Genomic DNA, 21,603 nt, shown 5'->3' with positions numbered 1-21,603 from the left:
TAGGTTTAAGATGTTCTTGAGTTAAGTACAAGTGGACATAAGTGACGGGACGGATAAGTGTGCGCCTGATGGTAAGCGACACGCCTGTCCATAGCAGTTATAGCGCCAGTTAGAGCTTCAAATCGCAAAGATCTGAGGACGCTGCCACTGCATCACCTTGAGACGTAAGTTGACAAGTGCCATGTGCTTGTAAATTCACCAGCATCCTAACCCTTCTAGACGAAGAAGACAGTACTTCCTTGGGCAAACTCTTTGACAAGGAGCTGTACTGCTACTAAATGGATGTAATTAAAAGATTAATTCATGGCAAAATAATTAATAAATAGAGAGAGAGAGGGATCACAAACTTAAAAGTCAAAAACTTATGTAGCAGAATGAATTTTAATAGCAGTAGAGCTACTAAAAATTCGTTCAATTTTAATGAATGTAATTATCAATAGCTGTCGCTGGCCTTCGCTCAAGGTATATTTCGCCATTAGGATGTCTTCAATTTTATTACAACTTTCACAATTCGGTGAAACATCTTTTTTCATGAGATATCCAAACTTGTTCGACGTATAATGTCCGGTTATATCTGTACGAACTTGAAACTTTTTATCAAAGAATAATTGCGTATGTATATCTTATCTATATACACAAGAATTCCTGTAATTCTTACTATGAAGTAAATAGTGACATAACCCGTAGTTACATGAATTATTTTGAAATATCTTACTAAAATTTCTGTAACTTCCATACCTACAAATTCACTTGAGCTGTGTGTTGATTTTGATATTCAAGATGTTATTTTTGTTAATTCAGCTGGCAAAGTATAGTATTCCATTCAAAGATCGAACAAAAAGAAAAATTGTTTCGACCAGACAGATGTCGCTTACAGCGTCGAAAGCAAAGATATATGTGACAAACACAGAAGAATTTCGTGGCCTTGGTAATTCGACCTGCAATTCAGTTGTAAGAGCGACGGGGATGGAAACCCGTGGTCGAATCCGGATTGTAGGAATTTTTATAAGTGTTCGATCTTTGTATTATTAATTATTTTTATTTATTTTATCTTTAATTCAGGCAACGGGGTCCATAAATTGATTAGTAACAGTTTTCTTAGTGGCTATGTTGGTAAAAAGAAAAGCAGAAACATGAACAGAAATAATACTAATACTAATATTTAATGGTGTTTGTCAGGAAATTCTTTTCGTTACAAACACCTTTTGCTAACAAGCACATGACGGAAATTATAACAGACTAGTGGAATAATTTCGTACATAATATTCGAATAATAGATCTTTCAATTGAGAACTAACATGCTCCCATTGCACTACCACCGCCATTTTTGGGTGTAATTCTACTCATCAATGGAGAAATTGCACTACCAGAACCCTTCTCAAATACCAAAAAATAATGCTGTTTTATCTATTGCTGAATATAGACTTCACTCGGTCCCTCGCTACCCTGAGCCACTATATTCCCGCTGTAAATGCATTATCGTCCTATAATAAGACGCTGATGGTCTATGTAACTGCAAAACCTAATAGTTTAACTAATGGGATATTATTAACGGCGCATCCAGCGTCTATGGATGACCAGCAAATTGACTGGCAACATAAATAGGTTTTTTTTTAATTGAACAAGTCGTGCGCATGATGGTAAGTTACACGCCTGTCCATAACAGTTGCAGTGTCACTCAGAGCTTTAAATCGCAAAAATCTGAGGGGCACAGCCACTGCGCCCGTCACCCTGAGACATAAATTGACAACTCCCGTGTGCCTGTAATTTCACCTAAACCGGAACGCAGTAATGCTAAAATTACTGCTTGGCGGCAGAAATAGGTAAGGTGGCATTACTTTCCTGGACGAAATCTTTGAAAAGGAGCTCTACTGCTGCTAAGGGACTGTAGACTGGCTAGACTGACAGAAATCTGTCGTACTGGGAAGACGATTTCCCCTGAACGTTTACGATTATACAGGCAGACCGAACAATTAGTAAAAGAAAACTACGATTGTTTCAGCGGCGGGAGCTAACTTAGACATGGGAAGTGAGCACTATTGCCTAAGGTGGAACAATCATCAGAGCAACCTGCTGGGAGTATTCAGCCAGTTGCTGCACGACGAGAGCCTCGTGGACGTCACGCTTGCCTGCTCCGAAGGTGCCTCCATTAGAGCTCACAAGGTATAATGTGAATTGTTAATACTAACCATTGACCGTTATACTTATTAATTATTAATAAATTAACTACCCGCGTAAGTGAAGGCGTTATTTATGCCACCAATGTACTATAAACCGAATATGTACTTACCTATGGTCATTACAGTACGTACCAGTCAACACACTCGTAATTTCGAATTGAGTAACTAGGAAGCTAGCAAATAGCAAGCAATGACGTATTTGTTTAAATTGTGTGGATATCTATTCGCATTATTATATATGTATGTATAAGCCTCGGGCTTCCCCAACAGGCAGTAAGTAATACAAGAACTATATATATATATATAGTATAACAAAAAATACTTACTGATTTGTCGTGCGCATACTTTATCTTATGTATTTTACCTGTATGTAGGTAACTGCACAAAGTTCTTGAGTAAGTACTTTTTATTGTTTTATGCTACCAGTGCCCCAATTATGCTAATTTATTTAAACAACTGGTCAATGTAAATTCCATTGAGACTTCACTGATATTACATTGCAATTATGATAATATTTGTTATTCTGCTAAAATCTAATTGCAATGGCAGTTGAGACTCAATTGAGTGGCAGTGGAATGGCAGTGATTAGAGATGGAAAAAAACTGCTTATAAATTTCAAAAAAACGGGCACTTAAAAGGCTTCTTAGTTTGAAGCTTATAAAATAGTTTAAAGAAACGTTTTAAAGCCTGTTAAAACAGTAAGTAGGTAAGAAATAACACTTAATGATTAAAAAAGCTCGCCACATTATGTTGACAAAGAAAAGCGAGAGTAGGTCAGTAAAGCTTTTCAGTCAGTTTATTTGTAAAACACAAGTTTAATTTTTATTTATAATATTATTATTCACATTGACGAATTAATTTGTTTAGGAAACATAAATAACGGAAGTTGACACTTAAGCACGTCGTAAAAAATAAAATTGTTGTACATTAAAAAGCAAACTTTAAAAAAAATTTTCATTTAAGCGCTCTTCTCTAGCGGTGATGGCATTCATTCATTCTATCACTGACATATGTTGCCTTACTAAAACTGTCATGGAAATATGCATATCTTAATTTTTATCTCGTTTATACAACAATGTAGTCTTAAAATGATTTTTTTATGTCAAATAATTAGTTGATTACGCCATCGTGCCACCGACTCGCCACTTAAGAGCAGAATACCAAAAAATTACAATGGCAGTTGAATAGTAACTCAGTGACTAGCCTCTGACAAGCGACTTGTCTTAACTTTTAGCAGAATATCAAACGTATAAAATCCTGTCATCGGTACTTTTACGACACACAACCGAGATGATTTAATACGCCGTTTTGACAATTTGGGGCCAATATTGCCGATAGGTTGCGCCATCGAGTATATAACCAGAAATAGAGACGAAATAATGACCATAAATTCCTGGTAACACATTAGCGATACAGCTCTTATAAAGAACAGCTCTCGTTTGCACTGAAATATAGACAGGCCAACTACTGACCTGTGCGTACGTCTCCGTATATTCCAAAAAATATTCTGTATTTATTGTAATAAAGATAATATGCTGTTCTATTTGGTGGTGTGGGAAAAACAGCAAAACATCTAATTACAAACGACGAAATCAAATTTCATCGGTAATTAAATATGTAATTAACATTGTTGTTGTGTGTTAAAAGTGTTGTTAAAATTTTTTAACAATTTTCGTCTATTATAGCAAAGCTCAAGTTAACTGGTCGATTTTGAAGTGAAACAGTTGAAGACACCCATTGATGACACCCGTCAATTGTTTCGAACTCGGGCTAGCCAATCGGAGCGCAGTTGTCACAGTAATGATATGGCAGAATAGTTTTCAAACAAATTAAATGACATTTCGCCTCTACTTCTGGTTATATACTCGATGGGTTGCCCTAACGGCATTCAAATATCTTATCTCCTTATTAGTAACTATGTAAAAGATACGGAAGAGGGTTTCTCGAGTAGGTACCTACTGCTGTGAAAGTCGCAGTTTGTGACCAACTCTTAGAGTAATGGTTTAATTTGATAGAATGTCTGTACATTTCCGACACTAATTTCAAATTTAAATTTCAAAACACATAAATATTGTTGCTTTGAGAATGTGCAGCGTCTTACATTCCACTCTGAATACACTGATTACAAGTAGGATGGTCTTGTCCCTAGTGCGCTATAGAATGCAGGCACCTCAGGATCATACCAGTTAAAGGGTAATATTATACAAGGAGGCCTTTAATTATTATATATTATAATTATGATATCTTCTCGCTGGTAATGATAATAAATATAGTTAACATATCGAGTTCTTAAGGTGTTGCGATTGCTGCACATTGAAAATGAAACTATGTTTGTTTTCAGATCTAAATCGCATAATTTTGTTATTCAAACAAACCAACGTTGCGTGCGCTTTACAGGTCCCATGGTTACAGCTGACTGAGATGGTCAAGTCATCAACCAGTTATGTCTAATATTAATGCAAACCATCTTATTTCGAAGTATAGTTACAAAGCTAATGCCAAGCAACCACATTAATAAAAAAAAAAAAAAAAAATAGTTTATTCTTCAATACCTTCAACAATACAACGGTACCTAAAAAACTTTAAATATTGGCTTAAAATAAATGACTGTGATGAAAAAAAGGTAACAACAGCTTCAGCAATTTGCTGGTTTTCAGGCTTCACGTTGTATATAATGTCTGTTTGTAAATCTTGCCTGGTTTCAAACTAAATTCCCTGTACTATGAGTATCAGAGTAACGGAATTCTGGGACAATTCCAAGAACACCAGATTAGTCCTATCAGGAATCGAACCCAGGACTATAATCCGTTAGGCCACCGAGGTCGTCGAATTTACCAAAGAACATTCCAATTTACGCTACATACGTTTTGTAAAATATTTTTTTAATCATATGACGCTTTACTAAATGGAATTAATAAAGGAAATCAGTGAGTCATGTATCTATGGTCATGACCATTGGTTCTATAATAAAGGACCCGAAACATTGGCTTGCTTGAAAAAACAAGTGTACGTGATTTAGATACGAAAAAAAAACCGATACCCCCACGTAAGTTGTCGTAAGGCACAAAATAGCATTTTGTATGTTTTAAGTTAAATGTACCATTTTGTATGTATATTATCGGTTCCGTATTTAAAAGTAAACAAATGACTTAGGGTCGTATTCCAGAACTCTACTCAATACTCAAGTCAGGACATGAGTATTGCAGTGAGCACTGAAAATCATACTCAAGTCCTTGCCATTAGGGTCGTATTTCCACTTCAAATCGTCTGCTCAAATCCTGACTTGAGCGTTGAGTAGAATTCTGGAATACGACTCTAAGTGTTGTTTATATTGAAACAAGGTACAATAACCTACAATACACATAAACAAGGATATGTTTATACCTACCTACAATATACGTAAAAAAAGGATATGTTTATGATAAAAAGTAAAAAAAAAAGCTATTTTGTTTAATTATAACAACTTACGTGCGAGGTATCGAAATGGTTTTATTTCCAAAATTTAGTTAACTTTGAAATAATATGAACTGTATTAAAAATTCCAGGTTGTCCTGTCTGCGTGCTCATCTTACTTTCGCTCGCTATTCGTGGACCATCCCTCGCGTCACCCTATCGTGATCCTCAAGGACGTGCGCTTGGAGGAGCTCAGGACGCTTGTCGACTTCATGTACAAGGGCGAGGTCAACGTCCAGTACTGCCAACTGCCTGCACTCCTCAAAACTGCTGAGAGTCTTCAAGTGAGTTTACTGATTAGACGTTGTACATAACAATAGTTATTTATTGCATGTCTACAACCAAAAAGATAAACAAATAAGTATCTAAACGTCAATAGACAGTCTAACTCAATGGAAAAACGGTTGCTTCACTATTGAGAAATCTACGTCTTTGACGAATTCCTATGGCCATACATGACTTTAATTTCAGAGTTACGTTCATTTGTGTTTTTTTCTATAATATCAAGTGATGGGACGAACAAGTTGTGTGCTTCATGGTAAGCTACACGCCTGCCTATAACAGTTGCAGTGCCACTCAGAGCTTTAAATCGCAAAGATCTGAGAGGCACTGCCACTGCGTCTGTCACCTTGAGACATAAGTCGACAAGTCCCATGTGCCTGTAACTTCGCCAGCACCTTCAAAACCGGAACGCAGTTCTGCTGACATTACTGCTTGGCGGCAGAAATAGGCAAGGTGGCTGTACTACCCTGGACTAACTCTTTCACAAGGAGTTCTACTGCCTAAATTTAGACTTAGAATATTTAATAGCAATAACGCTAACGATGAATGAAAACATGATGAAACCTGCGCTTCGAAAGAAGCTTCACAGCCCTTTGGTAATGTTTGGAGTTCTTAACCCAGTGTGCCGGGCAAGGCCTCAACCAGAGGGTTGAGATCATCAGCTCATAGGAGACCCATACCTGACAGTTGCACGTATGTAGAAAGGACGAAAGAGCCATTTCAAAAAGTTGTTCAGTAGAGGATGATTCCGGTTGTAACGACTGTTTTAAAATGTTAACGTCCGATTTTAAAATGCAATTTTGGTTTTGATTAAGTTTAAACAGGACGTAAATATTTTAGAACAGTCGTGAAAAATTAAAACATGATCCCTTGAAAACTTTTCCGAAAGGTCGATTTCACCCTTTCTACAAAACACCGACGATGTATAGGCAGCTAGTAGCAACTAAGTTGTAATTACATTGCTAGTTATCTTGTTAACTCCACATTTATAATACATACGGTTAACACTGTAACAATTTAAGTTAGTAGAATATTAATATTGATGAGTGTTTTGCCGATAGGTTAAAGGACTAGCTGAGATGACGACGCTAAGCGCTGCGGGGATCGACTCAAGGAACGTCTCAGAACCAATGGAAGAGTGCCAACCACAGGACACCAGAGAGTGTCCAGAGGCACACGATCGACTAGAAGGCAGAGAGAATCGGGAAGTAGACGACAGACAGTCGAAGGATGTACGTGATAGAGAAAATAAAGATCGCGAAAGAGAAAGCCACTCACGCGACTCCCGTGACTCGCGGGACATGCACAGGGAACAAAGAGAACCTCGAGACTTGAGAGAACCTCGTGATCTTCGAGAGAGTAGGGAGTCGAGGGAGCATCGCGAGCATAGAGAATCCCGAGACATTGGAGATCATAGAGAGTCACATTCCAGAGACTTACGTGATCGTGACCCACGAGAAATGCATGAGCCTCGTGATTTGAGGGACACTCGCGAAAGCCGCGATCTAAGAGAGCCACCGGAGGCCTCTCCGCCGAGAATATCTCCCTTGCTTTCAGTACGACGGTTTAGAACAGAAACCTCAACTGAAATTTCAACACCTACGCATCCCACTATCCCGAAAGAAGAACCTCCTGACGAACCTATGCGGCCATCGTCACCCGAAGACGACGTAGTTTCAATACGATCGAATGGAGCCCAAAATGATATTGGTAAGGCTTTCATATATTTGTGAAAGTCCAATTTAGGCGAAAACTCTTTAATTTATACACACACACTGGTACATTTAGCGGAACAAAACAGTAAGGTAACATAGATATAACTGTAAATAATAATAATAACGCTCACACTCAACATAGCCGCGCACTGGGAAAACCCTGTGTCGCGGGTGCCATGGACACATACATAGACAACCACAAATTACACCCAAACTCACGAGAGAAATAAATGTAGGCCATACAAATATTTCTCCCGACCCGGGAATCGAACCTGAGACCTCTGCGTGGCAGTCTGGCATGGTAACCGTTCGGCCAGAGGCAGTTATAATATACTAACTATAGATATTACAGTTAACCGACTTCAAAAGTTCGTGGAATTACATCTATTTGCCAAGTTTTAATGAAATCGGTTACCGGATCGCGAAACCGGACTTATGCCCTAATTTGCTACCCTTAGAGGTGGAATATTTTCTTCAAATTTAAATGGCATCAATATTGAAGTACAGCATCAAGAGCACGACAAGCTTGACACTTAAGATTTAAATCCAACTCTATGCCGCTTACGATAAGAACGGTCCAAAGTACAAAGTGTCAAGCTTGAAGTGCTTTTTGACTATACCCTCTTTCCAACAAAAAAAAATCATCAAAACGGTTCACAATTAAATCCCGGAGTAATTACGTAACATACACATAAAAAAACAGTCGAATTAAGAACCTCCTCCTTTTTTAAAGTCGATTAAAAATAGTAACGTTTAAATAAGTAAGAATTAAACACGAAGTATCCATTAAATGAATTAGCACAGTCTTACTCAAACTGTATGGGAAAAAATCAAAATGAAATCTAAAGCATTATTTTATTTTATTTTATGACAAGCAGGAACAGCTGGTTGAGTACCGTCAACCGTGACCATGGGACCTGTAAAGGGCCCGAAACGTCGGTTTGTTTGAAAAAACAAATATACGCGATTTAAATCCGGAAAAATAGTTTCATTTCCTAAAAAATACTTTTTCAACCAAAGTTTATGTAATTATAATGACAATGCAAAATAAATCTCAAACGACTCCACAATCCAGTGCTAATATGAAATGAATAAGAAAGTGACAGACGACATTTTTTTTATTTTCAAATTAGACTTAAAAAAATATCCGACCAAAAAAAAACACTGCCGGTTTTACTAGTGATAAGTTCAATGTGTACGTGTGCTTATTTATTTAATTTTGCATTTATTATACATGGATATTATGCATAGAATTTGAATGCGTAGTTATAAGATTAGCGATAATGATTTATTGTTTAAATAAAAAACATTTTTCTCGAAACTTTTGTTGAAGGCTTTTACGATTTTTTTGTAGTATAAATTATATAAATGAAGCATGAAGGGACGGATATGATCCAGCCACCGTCTTTTTTTTCTGTTGACTTAGAAATTAGAGCGACATGTTCCACAAAATTACGTAAATAGCATCGCATAATATATATCAAACGACATTGTTAATAACGACAGGAATTTGCGCCGTAAGTCAAGTCATGTTTTGTGTGGATATGGCTCCGTCGTCGTTGAATTTGCGCCGTATTCTTCTTTCAGTAACTCTTAAGTGTCAATGTCATTGTCAATGTCAAAATGATGATAACCGGATTGTTACTGTCAAAAACTGCTGAAACTATTACTTAGATCATATTTTTGTTGGTTTTTTGTAATGAATTCTATTGTATACGTAGTTTATCTAACTAGATATATGAACATGAATTGTATTAAATTCGAATCACTGCTATATAGAACAAAACCTCCCGACAAAGTACGTGATATATTGTTAAGTTTTTTGCCGTTTAGTCGACTGAAATCTTACATAATTTCAATAAATTTGCGCTTAATTACAAGACAGAATGTTGTCCTTGTATGAATTACCTATCTGGACAACATCTTAAACTCCCGCGCTTTACACACTACAAAGGAAGTTGCGGAAAGCCGCAAGTGCTAGTTTTTGGCTGCCTTACTGTAGTTCAGAGGATGTGTAGTAACGTGTCAGACTTAATCGAAACTGTTTTTCTCTAATTCCAGGAATCAACATGACGATAAACAGCCACGGTGGCGTCCTAATGCGGTATTCGCCTGTGCCGGTCGACCAGAGGCTGAGCGTACTCAACGCCATTCCTCACCCCGCCTTGGTACATCCTTCACATCCTTCGTTGCCGAGTCCCAGAAATGAGCCTATTGCCGGCCCGTCAGGCTTGCCTCCTGTTCAGCAAGTTCCTTTGGTAATTACTTTGTGACATTTTCCCTATCAATGTCTATATGGTATCTATCTTCATCTTCTTATCATATTGATGGCATACACTATAATGATTGCCATCATGGTGAAAAGTTTTGCCTATCAACATCAGGTGCTCTCTGATTGTTGTCCAGGGTGTGCCAGACGCACACGAAAGGAAGGACATCGTGTGGAAAGGCTCCTTCCGTGCACCCTAATGATATCTATCACTTGATTAGGCCAATATACATTATTTTAAGGATGCATTACTCTTACTTAGATCTCTCAATGAACAGGATCACCACAGTGTAAACAATTGGAGTTGCTAACTTCATATTGCAACTGTACCAATCATGCATTAACATTAATTTAAAGAATAGAACTATTACTGTAATTTGGTCATCTGTGTCCTTTGAGTTATTTGCAATTTATTTTAAGTAATGAAATGCACTGTAGCTCAAAAACCTGTGTCTTTTTGTGTAGTTTAGCAAGGAAAAAAGTATATTATGAATGTAGCTTCTTGACTACAGATAAATTACAGCATATGAGTATTTGCAAAGCACTCTTAGAGAAATATTTTTTACACAACTCTGTAGTAACAATACAATCCTTTTTATTGTAAAACTAACTACTGCATTTGCTTTATTTGTCAATTAATGTGTGTTTTAGTCTCTGAAGAAAGAGGTGGATTGGGACCGCAATGATGATAAGGCCGGTGAATCGTCTTCTGATTACCGACTGCATGAATCTGTAAGTATAGCTTATAATATTGGTGTTAAATGTTGTCGTAGATACTATTAACTTAATCACAATATTTGATGTTAATAACATGGATGGACATTCCTTATAAAAAACGTAATACTCATGTTGAATAATACATGAAATTTGTGATTATAAAAAATATTCAATGAATATCACACCTAAGTTTTTAGTTTTGATATTCAGTACAGATATAAGCTCCTTTTAATTCTATTGTAACCTAAAAACAATATCTGATAATTAATTCAATGAAAAATTATAGAATTATAAAGAGCTTTGTCATTTGCATGCTATATAATTGATGTATAAATGTTTGATTTTCATTATACAGGAGTTTATGTCGTTGGTGTTAGTATTTTTAAAGTTCTTTAGAGCTTTTTGTATGTATTTTGACATTTATCTGTACCTCATTAAACCGGCGAATTTAATCAAGACATTGAAATAATGCATGTTGGTGAGGGCTAAGGATAATACATGTATGATAAAAGAATTACATAAGATAAGACTGAATGAGTTGTTGCTAACTTCGTTATCTTGCATATGGATTAAAAGTGACTCAGTAACTGGGTCACAATCCTGAAAATAACATTTTAAAGAACAAATTTGTTTTACAATTTCTTTAGTTGTACTTGTTAAATTCTTGTGTGTTGGTTGCACAATGTGTTATAGTTGTCTTAGAAAAAGCGTCAAATTGTTTCACTAGACATTGGTGTTGTATGTTACAACTGCATGCTTGTTTGATATGCTGCGCTATTTTAAACATCGAGTACTATGCCTTGCTGTCAAGAAGTTGACCTTCATTTTGTTGGCCATCATTTTTTATATCCATTCATTTTGTTTGATATATATTTGGGCAGTATTTTATTTAAACTTTGGCCATATACCTGCATACGTTATAGTACGAATCTGTGATAGAGTGCGCGCGCGCGTTGCTATACAACAAGGCATTACGCGTAGCCGGTTCCCGGGTCACTCCTGCACATTGATTGGGCAAAAATGAGCGTCAACTTCTTACTTAGATAGTGGAAAAATAAAGATATACTGAGATTGCATCTCAATTTAGACAGTAGTGGTAGACATATTGCACACAGTTTGATTCGTTTGGAACAAGAGAAAAAAGAAGTTGATGTTCTTTTTGTGGTTGCAGGAGTACGAAGGGTCCGGTAGGGTGCGTATTGAGGAAGGGGAGAGAGGATATTTTTGCATACACTGCGGCGCGGCGTTTCCACATCAGAACAAACTGACCAGGCACATATTGACGACACATACCCTGGACACGTTGAAATACCGGGATGCAATTTTAGGGAGACCCATGGGGTTACCTTTAATTGGACAGTTCAACGAACCGCATTACATGAGCATGCCCGCCGAAGAGCCACCAATAGATTTGGACATTGGACCTGTGGAACCAGGAAATGTGGTGCTGTGTAAATTTTGTGGCAAGAGTTTTCCAGATGTGTCGTCGTTAATTGCCCATTTGCCGGTACACACTGGCGACAGACCATTTAAGTGTGAATTTTGTGGAAAGGCGTTTAAATTAAGACATCATATGAAGGACCATTGTAGAGTACATACAGGTAAGTCTATAATTTATTATATTTTCAATTGTTTCTAAAATGAAATTGTTTATTTTAACATTGGGAGGTCCATTTTAATTCCGAATAGTACTTGTTAACTTGTCATTACTACTGTTTAAAATTTGTTTTTTTTTGTATTGACAATCGTATTCGTATTGCAGGCGAACGGCCGTTTAAATGTGTTCTGTGTGGCAAGACGTTCTCCCGATCGACAATACTGAAGGCGCATGAGAAGACGCACTACCCGAAGTACGCTCGGAAGTTCCTGTCACCGAGTCCTGTCGACACGGAGGAAGAAAGCCCGCACCAATGAGTATTGTACGGATATAGTGCACAATTAGCCTATGAAATTTTTTTAGCCAATAATGTGTCCTATTATTGGAATAGTCAATGTTGAGCGAGAAGTGATAGTCGAATGAACAAACGGAGGACAATATGTTGTAATTAGGTAAGAATGTGATTAAAACGCCGCAACTGTGATCTGAATGATATGAATAATATTTGATATTTCACTAATAGATAATTGACAAACAAAAGGTGTTAATTCTATATAAGTGAGGATGAACACTTAGATTCTTTTTCTCTTTCGTTTGCTTTTTTTATCTTAAAATTTTCAACATTAGGTGCTTTGTTTACGCTTTAGACTGTAATGAAATTCTCATTTACTAATGAGCCTCTAGACGGCATAGCCAAAGTTTAGCTTAAGAAGTGAAACTTCTGTTTGTGTTCATTGATTGCTGCGTATTCTTAAAAGTAACATTTCCCACGCACTTTGCTTTCATGCAATACTTTGATTATGAAAAAGTGTTTTTGTCGCTAAGAGCTCACATTTTTTGTGGACACTTCAAAGTATTCAGACGCTAAATAATAAAATGTAAAATATCATATTAATTTACAGCTGACATAATATTTTAGAACTTGCGTATTTATTGTAGTTCATCTCTCAGAGTTGATTTTAAACCAATTTTAAAGATTGATAATGAGTGCTTTAATTACATATTATTAGAGACCATACTAATGCACTCAATAGTTGGTAATAATTAAAGAAAAAAGTTAGCGATTTGAGATTTTTACTGATTTTATGTCTTTCGTGGTTATTGACGCACGCTCCCCTGATATGATACAAAAAGCAATAACGATATATAATGTAAATAATATAGTTTGGTAATGTCGAATTTTTAGAAAATGTATTAGTCTTAATGCTTTCTAGCTCTGTACTGGGTTACATGGGGAGGGTTGTGGATGTGTGATCTTGGGAATCAAAGCTTTAAACCATGTTTCAGTTTTAACCAATATCTATGCCTCTTTTTCCTGCCCCATAATTATCCGACATTGTTTTATACGAATACATATTATTGTAAATTAATCATTCAGTGATTTATAATCTTGTTAATTATATGCTTAAAGTAACATAACAGAGACAATATTAGGTACATATCTACCAATTTTATTTTTGTTGGAAGAAAGAGGCATGGCAGTGTAATAAAATATACATAAACTTTTCTACCTATTTTCATACTACAGATTCATTTATTAAGGTTGGGTGTTTCAGATGCTTTGTTAAAGTTTATCAGTACATAAAAATAAAAAAGCCAAATTTTGATTGAATTTGAAATATCACGAGCTTACAGGCAAAGCATTTGAAATGTTCGAGTCAATTTATTGTGTTCAACAATAAAACAATCCAACAGAGTCAAATACAGGGATATTTTATGGATCGTAACGAATTAACGTTTAATTCAATAATAGTGGCGACGAACAACTTGACCCTCTTGAATTTTCGGCAAATGCGAAATTACGGCATAAGGTTATCGCCTTGTTTCTCAATGAGCATGCAGTAATGTCACATTGGTCTCAATGGTTAAAATGTTAGCCGCGACCTCTACTATGGTTTTCTTTTAAAATATATGTAGTTCTTATGGACACACTACCGAATGCTTTGTTTAAATGATACCTCATGACAGAAATATTAAAGCTTTGATTTGGTACTGGATGTTGGCTCACTTTTAGCGCGTAATGTTCAAATGTAATTTTATAAATGTATGCTGACGGTACTCAACGGGTCGACTGTACCATTATTTATAAAATTAAAATTTAATATCGAAATTCTAAACTTAACGAGAACGTCTTTCTAAGTAGTGATCACTTCATAATCGTTTGGAAAGTACATATCAACATTTTATATCTACAAATGTGATGTTATTCTTGACGCAGGTTTTATTATATTGGTAAAAATTAAATAGGTTATTGAAATGTAATCGAAATAAAAATATAGAAAAATATCTACTGATTTGGAAAAGTTCAATGTAGGCGTTAAAATGTCTTAAGGATAATAATAGTGTAATAATAACGCATACACTCTACAAGGAGTTTAATCATTCGGTTTGGAATATTAAACGAAAGTATTATGGTAATATAAGGGAAGATTCTGTGATATAAGAATAAAAATACAAGATCCTGGAATAAAAAACGATCTCAGATGGTGATTCGGGCGTTTTGAAGAGTTTTAAATTTGTAGGTGTAAGTTTCTTTCTCAAAACTATTGGCAACGAGAAGATTCCCTATACTTACAATGCTACAGTGATTTTGACAGCTCAGCGTTCAAAGGAGTTTTTAAATAATTTTAATAGCGCCTTCAAATTAGATGCTTGTAGAAGCGCTGTAGAGGCGCGTCTGTGGCGCGTTTTTTGGATTGTTTGGATTCTTTTGGAAATTTCTTTTTATTTATAGAATAAGTATCCTTTGCATTTCTTTGCTGTGCCCTTACGTGGTGTCATATACTAAGGACTAATATAATATTTAAGATCTTTGTAAACTTTATATGAAGCAGTAAATCAAATCTTACCTTATCGTTGGCTTACATTATATTATCGCGGCCCAGAACTTAACCGGGCTGATCATGTCACAAGTAGCCGCCATGCTAAACTGTACATGGGATATATTTACCATCATGGTGAAATTAATTACCAATTGGCGTAAGATCTCACCGATTATTTTGTCTTTTTAAATATTAAGTGACGATGGTAAGCTACACGCCCGTCCATAATAGTTGCAGTGCCACTTAGAGCTTTAAATTTAAATTGAATATATGGCTGTATGATAAGTAACCGTATTTTAGTTCCTAAAACCGACGCGACGCTAGGGAAATTTTATCATTGCCAATAGACTAAATTCTTTATTCTTGAAACGAAAACTAACTCCAACGGTAACGTTTACCGTTCCTTTTGTATTGATAACTCTCATTTTGGTTTACGAAAACCGCTTATTATTTCTATATTTTTGAAAGATCTCAATATTAAAATTTAAGATTAGAAATTAGGGTGGTCGTTTCATAGTCATAAAACTTCAGTGTAATTAATAAAAAAATAAGATGTACTTATTCTTAACAGACGTCTAACATTCCACGCGAAAAAAATTAAATACGCCACCGAAATTGAGTACGTATTTATTTATCTTTTTATTTAAAGTTATTAATTATAATCGAGTACGATCGCCGTGGGTACCGCAGCATATCCCAGTGGTTTGTTTGTGACTGTTGAATGTCGTTATACAAACTGTCTTATGTGTAGTGTCCTTAGGAATCTCTTCCATGCACGTGGTACGAGTAATTAGATATAGGACTTGCATTAATTTATCTAAATCGTATTTCTTTTTTAAATGATTTATGAGAACAGAATCCAGAAGCAGTGGTAAAATTCTTAGGCTTTCGATATTGTTCCACATAGGAAATTAAACTATGATTATGGGCCTATATCGCGTATGTTTGTTTTTTCATGCGGTTTTTCCCCTGATACGTGGGTTTGTTTTAAAAAAATAACATGCGATTTAATCATTAATACAAAGATCGAACACTCGGAAAAAATTCCTTCGATCCCGCCGGATACGGTTAAAAAGTCGTTGAAAAACTAAATACAGAGATACGACGCAAGCACATGGAAGCATTCGTGAGGTCCGCTGGTTCGTTCCGTGGTTTGTTTGGTATAGCGTCTGGCAAGTCTGGTATAGCGGTGTGCAAGAAGACGTCGGTTCGATTCCGGCCTGATCGAAGGATTATTTTCCGAGTCTTCGGTCTTTGTATTAATAATTATAATAAACTAGTGGAGTAAATTTCACATAAAAATAATTTAATATCAATTCAATAAAAATTTAAATACGCGATTTAGATCCGAAAAAACAGTTTTACTTCCTAAATATAACATTTTTTGTTTGTTTACAAAGTGATATTCAAAGAATACTTTTTGAGCATTTCACATTGTTACACTTTATTATTTGTATTGTTTAAAATTCTGTCTATTTTGAGAATCTTTATGGAGAGCAATGCTTTGAGGTGTGACACACCGAGACTTCCTCACCTAGCTCTCTTGGATAATCAAAATTAAAAATCCTGACGAGGTTTGGTAAAAATTTAGTGGATAATAAAATATTATTGAAGTTTTGTAGAAAAATAAAATTCCCTACTTGTGTCATATTAATGCAAAATACCCATAATATATACACGAGCCTTGCAAATGAGATTTTGCATCATAAATAATTTAAAAATGAAATGTTTGTTTTGAAATGATATGTTAATGTAGATGAGGGTGCACGATTTTAAACTGCTAACATCAAACACATTCCGTGTATGAATGGCTGTTGAAATTTACTTAAAATTATAATTTCTTATTGTTTTTACACTTTACTGTTTTATAAGTCATTTTTCCTTTTTAATTTATTTGTATCATCAAATTAAGTAAATTTTAATAACCATGAAATGTTGTAAATTGTTTCATATTTACAATATTTCTTTATGTGTAAATTTTAGCGAATTTAAGGACGAAATTGTCGCGGGAATTCAAAATTGAATGTCGGTCAAGTTATTAAAATTATACTGTAAATGCATATTAGAGTATAGATTGGTAGATGCGCTACTTTCCGGAGCTAAAGAGTTCGGAGATATCTGAATCGCATATAAATAATGTTTGTAATTTTGAAATAGATATACTAAATGTTGTTATTTGAAAAGCTGCACTACTTTTGTTTCGGAGTCGAACGTTACCAAACTTATAGCAATATTGAACCTTATAATGTTCCTCTTCTTATTTTAAGAGAATAAATATTTACACTTTACATAGCAATAAATGGTTAAGCGAATTAACAAGTTTGTACGAGTTTTTATCGAAATAGTTTTTATAGTAGTACAGGAATGCACTTTAAAGTAATATTTTGTTTCCTAACTTTCAGAGGTAATATTTATTAATAGAATATATTTGTATGTATGACGTGTATATATAGGAAATGTTGTTAGCGAATTGAACATGAGCAATAGATTCTACGACCCCCGAGTGCAGTTATTCAAATCTTAACATTTGATCAATTGTTGCCACGTCCCTGCAAAAACACGCTACTAGCACAAAATAAAGAATAACAATTATATACATATATATACGAATTATGTCAGATTTATATTATTTCCTAAGTACTTACCGAGCATGATAAATTTTAAGGATCACGACTAGCACGAAATACTGTGTTGAAATAGATACAATGTAGATTCTTTTTATAATATAAATTACGACCACAGTTTTACATTTAGAGTGCCTCTTGCCTATATAAGACTTATATAAAGGCTGCAGATCACGGAATATACATAGATATGTAGTGAATGATCTATAGAGAAAAAAATGAAAAGAATTTTATGGTGAAAATTGTAAGTTGCGTTATGATATGTGACTTGCTAATTATCATTTCTGCCATTTATATTTGCAGCATTTCAGAAAGAGGCGTTAATTAGATATTTATGTCTATTTCTTTTTAAAATATCGGGATATACTATAAGGTAGTGTTGCCATTTGTATAGTAACTGAGAATACAGAAGCTAGTAACATCATCAATTCTGACAAAAAGTATGCTTGTATTCATGAAAAAGAAGTACAGCCTTGTGACTATTTGATGCTTTAAACTAATCTAAACGATCAAACTGTCCCAAAAAATCTGCACATTTGACAGATGTCAACATTATCTCTATGACTTTAACTTGCATTTTTCGATGCTTTAGACGATTGTTAGTTTTGTCACAAGTGCATCATAGCATTATTTGATAAGATTGATTTTTATCAAATATGCAGATACTTTTGACTGATTCGAGTCTTTACATCATTTTTATGCTTTCTTTTCCGAAGTAAGGAAATATAATTTTATGAATTCTTTCCATAAAATAATGGACTTTTTATACAACGGACAACAACATAGATGTATTTGTTTTTTTAGTTGTGGTAGATATGAGAAACCTCCGTAGTTAGCGCATTCCAATCTTGTGGTGTAATCGAATTCCGACATACCGAAGAACCAGTGCAAAATAGTTTTCATGACCAATGTTACAATAATCTTATTTTGTATAGTCTTAGGTAGTACGATTAGGTTTCGTCCACACGGAGCAAAAAGCGAAAAATGGATGGTTAACTAAACGCTGGTCAGTTTTAGTAATTTAACTAACCATTTCGACTCATACGAAGAACAGAGTCCGATGTGATTATATAGCGAAAAGATAATAAGTACGTTACGAGAATATAGTATCGTTATTCAAACTAAGGCCTATCTAAACGTGTTTTGAGAATTTATATATCTTATTTCGTTTCGGAAATATTAAATCGAACAACGGTCGATCTGACATCCACGGCGAAGAATAACGAACGAAATATACTACGTCCTGAAAACAAGCAGTCTTGCACATAGATCTTTATTCTACGGATGAGTCGAATTTTTAAGTGGCATACCTAAATATTTATAGAACTTATAATTGCAATTTTTCTAAGTTCCTGTAGTTGTATTAATTATTGTATATCGGTACAATGTGTTTTAATTGTAACTTGTTTATTATTATAAATTATTTAATTAACTTTTCTGAGTACTATTTGTATTAGCATAATGTGCCGATGGGAAATTTTATGAGTTGACTTAGATGTTAATTTTGATTTGTCGTCATTGTGCGTGGGAGTTGAGATTAATCGTAGTATGTTATGCTATTATAAATAATTGTATCAAGCACAAGTTCAAATAACGTAGGTCCATTTAATTTATAGACCACAATGATCGTTTCTTTAAAGGAAATGATTATTTGCTCTAAGCTGTTTTATTTAAAATTCGTTGTTGACATTTTAGATTAGCAAAAACTGTTTCGCCTTAACATTATTAATAGTTCATATTGTTGTAACAAAGAGCAGTACAGTTATGTTGAAAATAGTTACAGTACTTATATGATGCGATTGTGGAAGAAATCGGTACATACAATGTTTCGTCAATTGTGTAATAAATAACAGATATTAACAGATATCCATCGCTGTTGATCATTGTAACTTGAAACAAATATAAGCATATCATAGCTGTAAAAATACAATTTTGACAAATAAACGCTGTACATTCATTATTGACCTTCCATTCCAGTCAAATTTCCTTGAAAGCAAAGAAAGTAAGGTACGTTTACCAGTACTTTTTTCAAAAAAATATCTGTTAATTTTCATAATATTTCGCTATTGATTTAAAGTGTGATTTGTTTTCTGTTACAGATATGTGTAGACATGTCATGCAGCTCTCCAAGCATTCCGAGCCCCATTGCCGCGCGTAGCCCTACGGCGATGCCGTTGTGGTCGCCATTGCTGGCTCTACAGGCATGCCGCCTGCGCAGGTACCTAAGTGACGACTGCATGACTTACCAAAACCGGCACATGCTTCACTCAGAGAGACGTCGCTGTGGCGTCTGCCTCGCCTCTTTCCCTTCAACATGGCTGCTTGAACGCCACGCCGCGCTTCAACATGCTACCCAAGCCTCATGCGAAGAGAAACCCTTTGTCTGCGAGCAATGTGGCCAAAGCTACAGATACAGATCAGCCTACGTAAAGCACAGAGAGCAAAACCATCGCGCCAGGCTCCCAGCCGACAAACTATTCACTTGCGACGTCTGCGGCATGCAGTTCCGCTACCTAAAATCCTTCAAGAAACACCGTCTAAATCATACCTTAGAGAGACTCCACACCAAAAACACCGACATATCTGAAGGCACTGACCAGGTGTCCAGCACTAACGAAGCTTTAATAGGTCAGTGTGGAGAAATGGATTTGTCGATGAAGAAAAAGAACAGGACTGAGGAAACTAGAACCCCGCCAATAGATCCTGTCAGAGATGCCGAACAAGATAGCACAGTAGACTCGAACGGTGCGTCAGACTCTATCGTTACAGTAGACGATTCCACTGATTGCAAGAATTCGGGGGCTGAAAGTGAAAGACGGGAAAATGATACACCCGAAGAAAGGAGGCGAGTCCCTGTATCTTTTGCCAGTGTCAGTTCCATAGCAGACAGCTCTGAGACGGAATCCCGTGGCGATAGCAGCAAGAATGAGAGTTCAAGCTCTCATTCTGGTATTTTGGGATTCCTGCAAAACGATGATAGACAAAGAGACAGGGAACGAAGGTTCGCATGCCCCTTTTGTGGGAAATGCGTGAGGTCGAAGGAGAATTTGAAGTTGCATGTAAGGAAGCATACCGGGGAGCGTCCGTTCGTGTGCTTGTTTTGCGGCAGGGCGTTTGGAGGGAAGAGTGACCTGACGCGTCACCTGCGTATCCACACGGGCGAAAGGCCTTACCACTGCGAGGCTTGCGGCAAGTGCTTCGCTCGTGCCGATTATCTCTCGAAGCACCTCACCACTCACGTGCATAACACGCGTTGATCGCGCCCCGCGCCGTCCTGTTTCCTACCTTCCCATACCTCTATAGTTAATGACCGAGTCATTATATAACAGTAAATTGGAATATTTTTTAAAACATTTTTAAAGTTTATAACCGACATAATTGATATACTTACATAAGCAGGATTAATTAAAAGTTTACAGGACCGTTTCCTTTTGGAACGTTTTATGAGGTGATTTTATAAACAGTGACTGAAATACTACCTATTCCGTTGCAAAGCAATAATAATTATAAATAGTAAGGTACCACAGTACGGAAATTGACAGTAGTGAATTAAAGATGTTTCGCGAATGAGGGATGACCCGTGTAAGTTGTGAAACGGATCGGTAAAAGCGTAATACAATGTTTTTCTGTTATAAATATTTTTTTCCGCTCTTGTTTTTATTTATTTGGTTCTATGTAGTGATATGGGACTTTTATTTTTTTTAAACAAGTTTTTCTAGTCCTGAACGTCAACTTAGTTACGTTGCGCATTTTAGATAAATGTTTTCTAAATTATTTATTCCGCCGAATATCTCCGGAAACTAGACAATTCGGATTATATTTCGAAGTTCAATTTTTGCATTGAATTGTTATTTTAAATTATATTTGTTTTAGGGTTCAAAGAGATGAAGGCTCATTCCACGATGAGAAAGTAGATAAAATAGTTGTGACGATAGGTAAGTAGG

At 35.7% G+C, this 21,603-nt stretch overlaps 1 protein-coding gene across 3 annotated transcripts in view; it reads left to right on the top strand.

The window, feature by feature from the left end:
- Window positions 1-21,398, top strand: part of LOC113231637 (protein tramtrack, beta isoform-like) — a 62,860-nt gene extending 41,462 nt beyond the window's left edge. For 2 of the 3 annotated variants that reach the window (XM_026466053.1, XM_026466052.1), the window contains exons 2-7: window positions 2,003-2,163; window positions 5,726-5,917; window positions 6,977-7,625; window positions 9,692-9,888; window positions 10,551-10,631; window positions 19,759-21,398. In XM_026466053.1, coding sequence (XP_026321838.1) covers window positions 2,023-2,163; window positions 5,726-5,917; window positions 6,977-7,625; window positions 9,692-9,888; window positions 10,551-10,631; window positions 19,759-20,916 — 2,418 coding nt within the window. In that variant the 5' untranslated portion in view covers window positions 2,003-2,022 and the 3' untranslated portion in view covers window positions 20,917-21,398. Of the gene's footprint in view, window positions 1-2,002; window positions 2,164-5,725; window positions 5,918-6,976; window positions 7,626-9,691; window positions 9,889-10,550; window positions 10,632-11,787; window positions 12,218-12,378; window positions 13,801-19,758 lie in introns of those variants that run through there. The other variant, XM_026466054.1, reaches the window with a different exon arrangement.
- Window positions 21,399-21,603: the final 205 nt, after the last annotated feature.

The sequence above is a fragment of the Hyposmocoma kahamanoa genome, unplaced genomic scaffold (assembly GCF_003589595.1).
Source record: "Hyposmocoma kahamanoa isolate Upper Pololo Valley unplaced genomic scaffold, ASM358959v1 66, whole genome shotgun sequence".
Taxonomy (NCBI): Eukaryota; Metazoa; Arthropoda; class Insecta; order Lepidoptera; family Cosmopterigidae; genus Hyposmocoma; species Hyposmocoma kahamanoa.
This window is presented reverse-complemented; position numbering and strand designations above follow the sequence as displayed.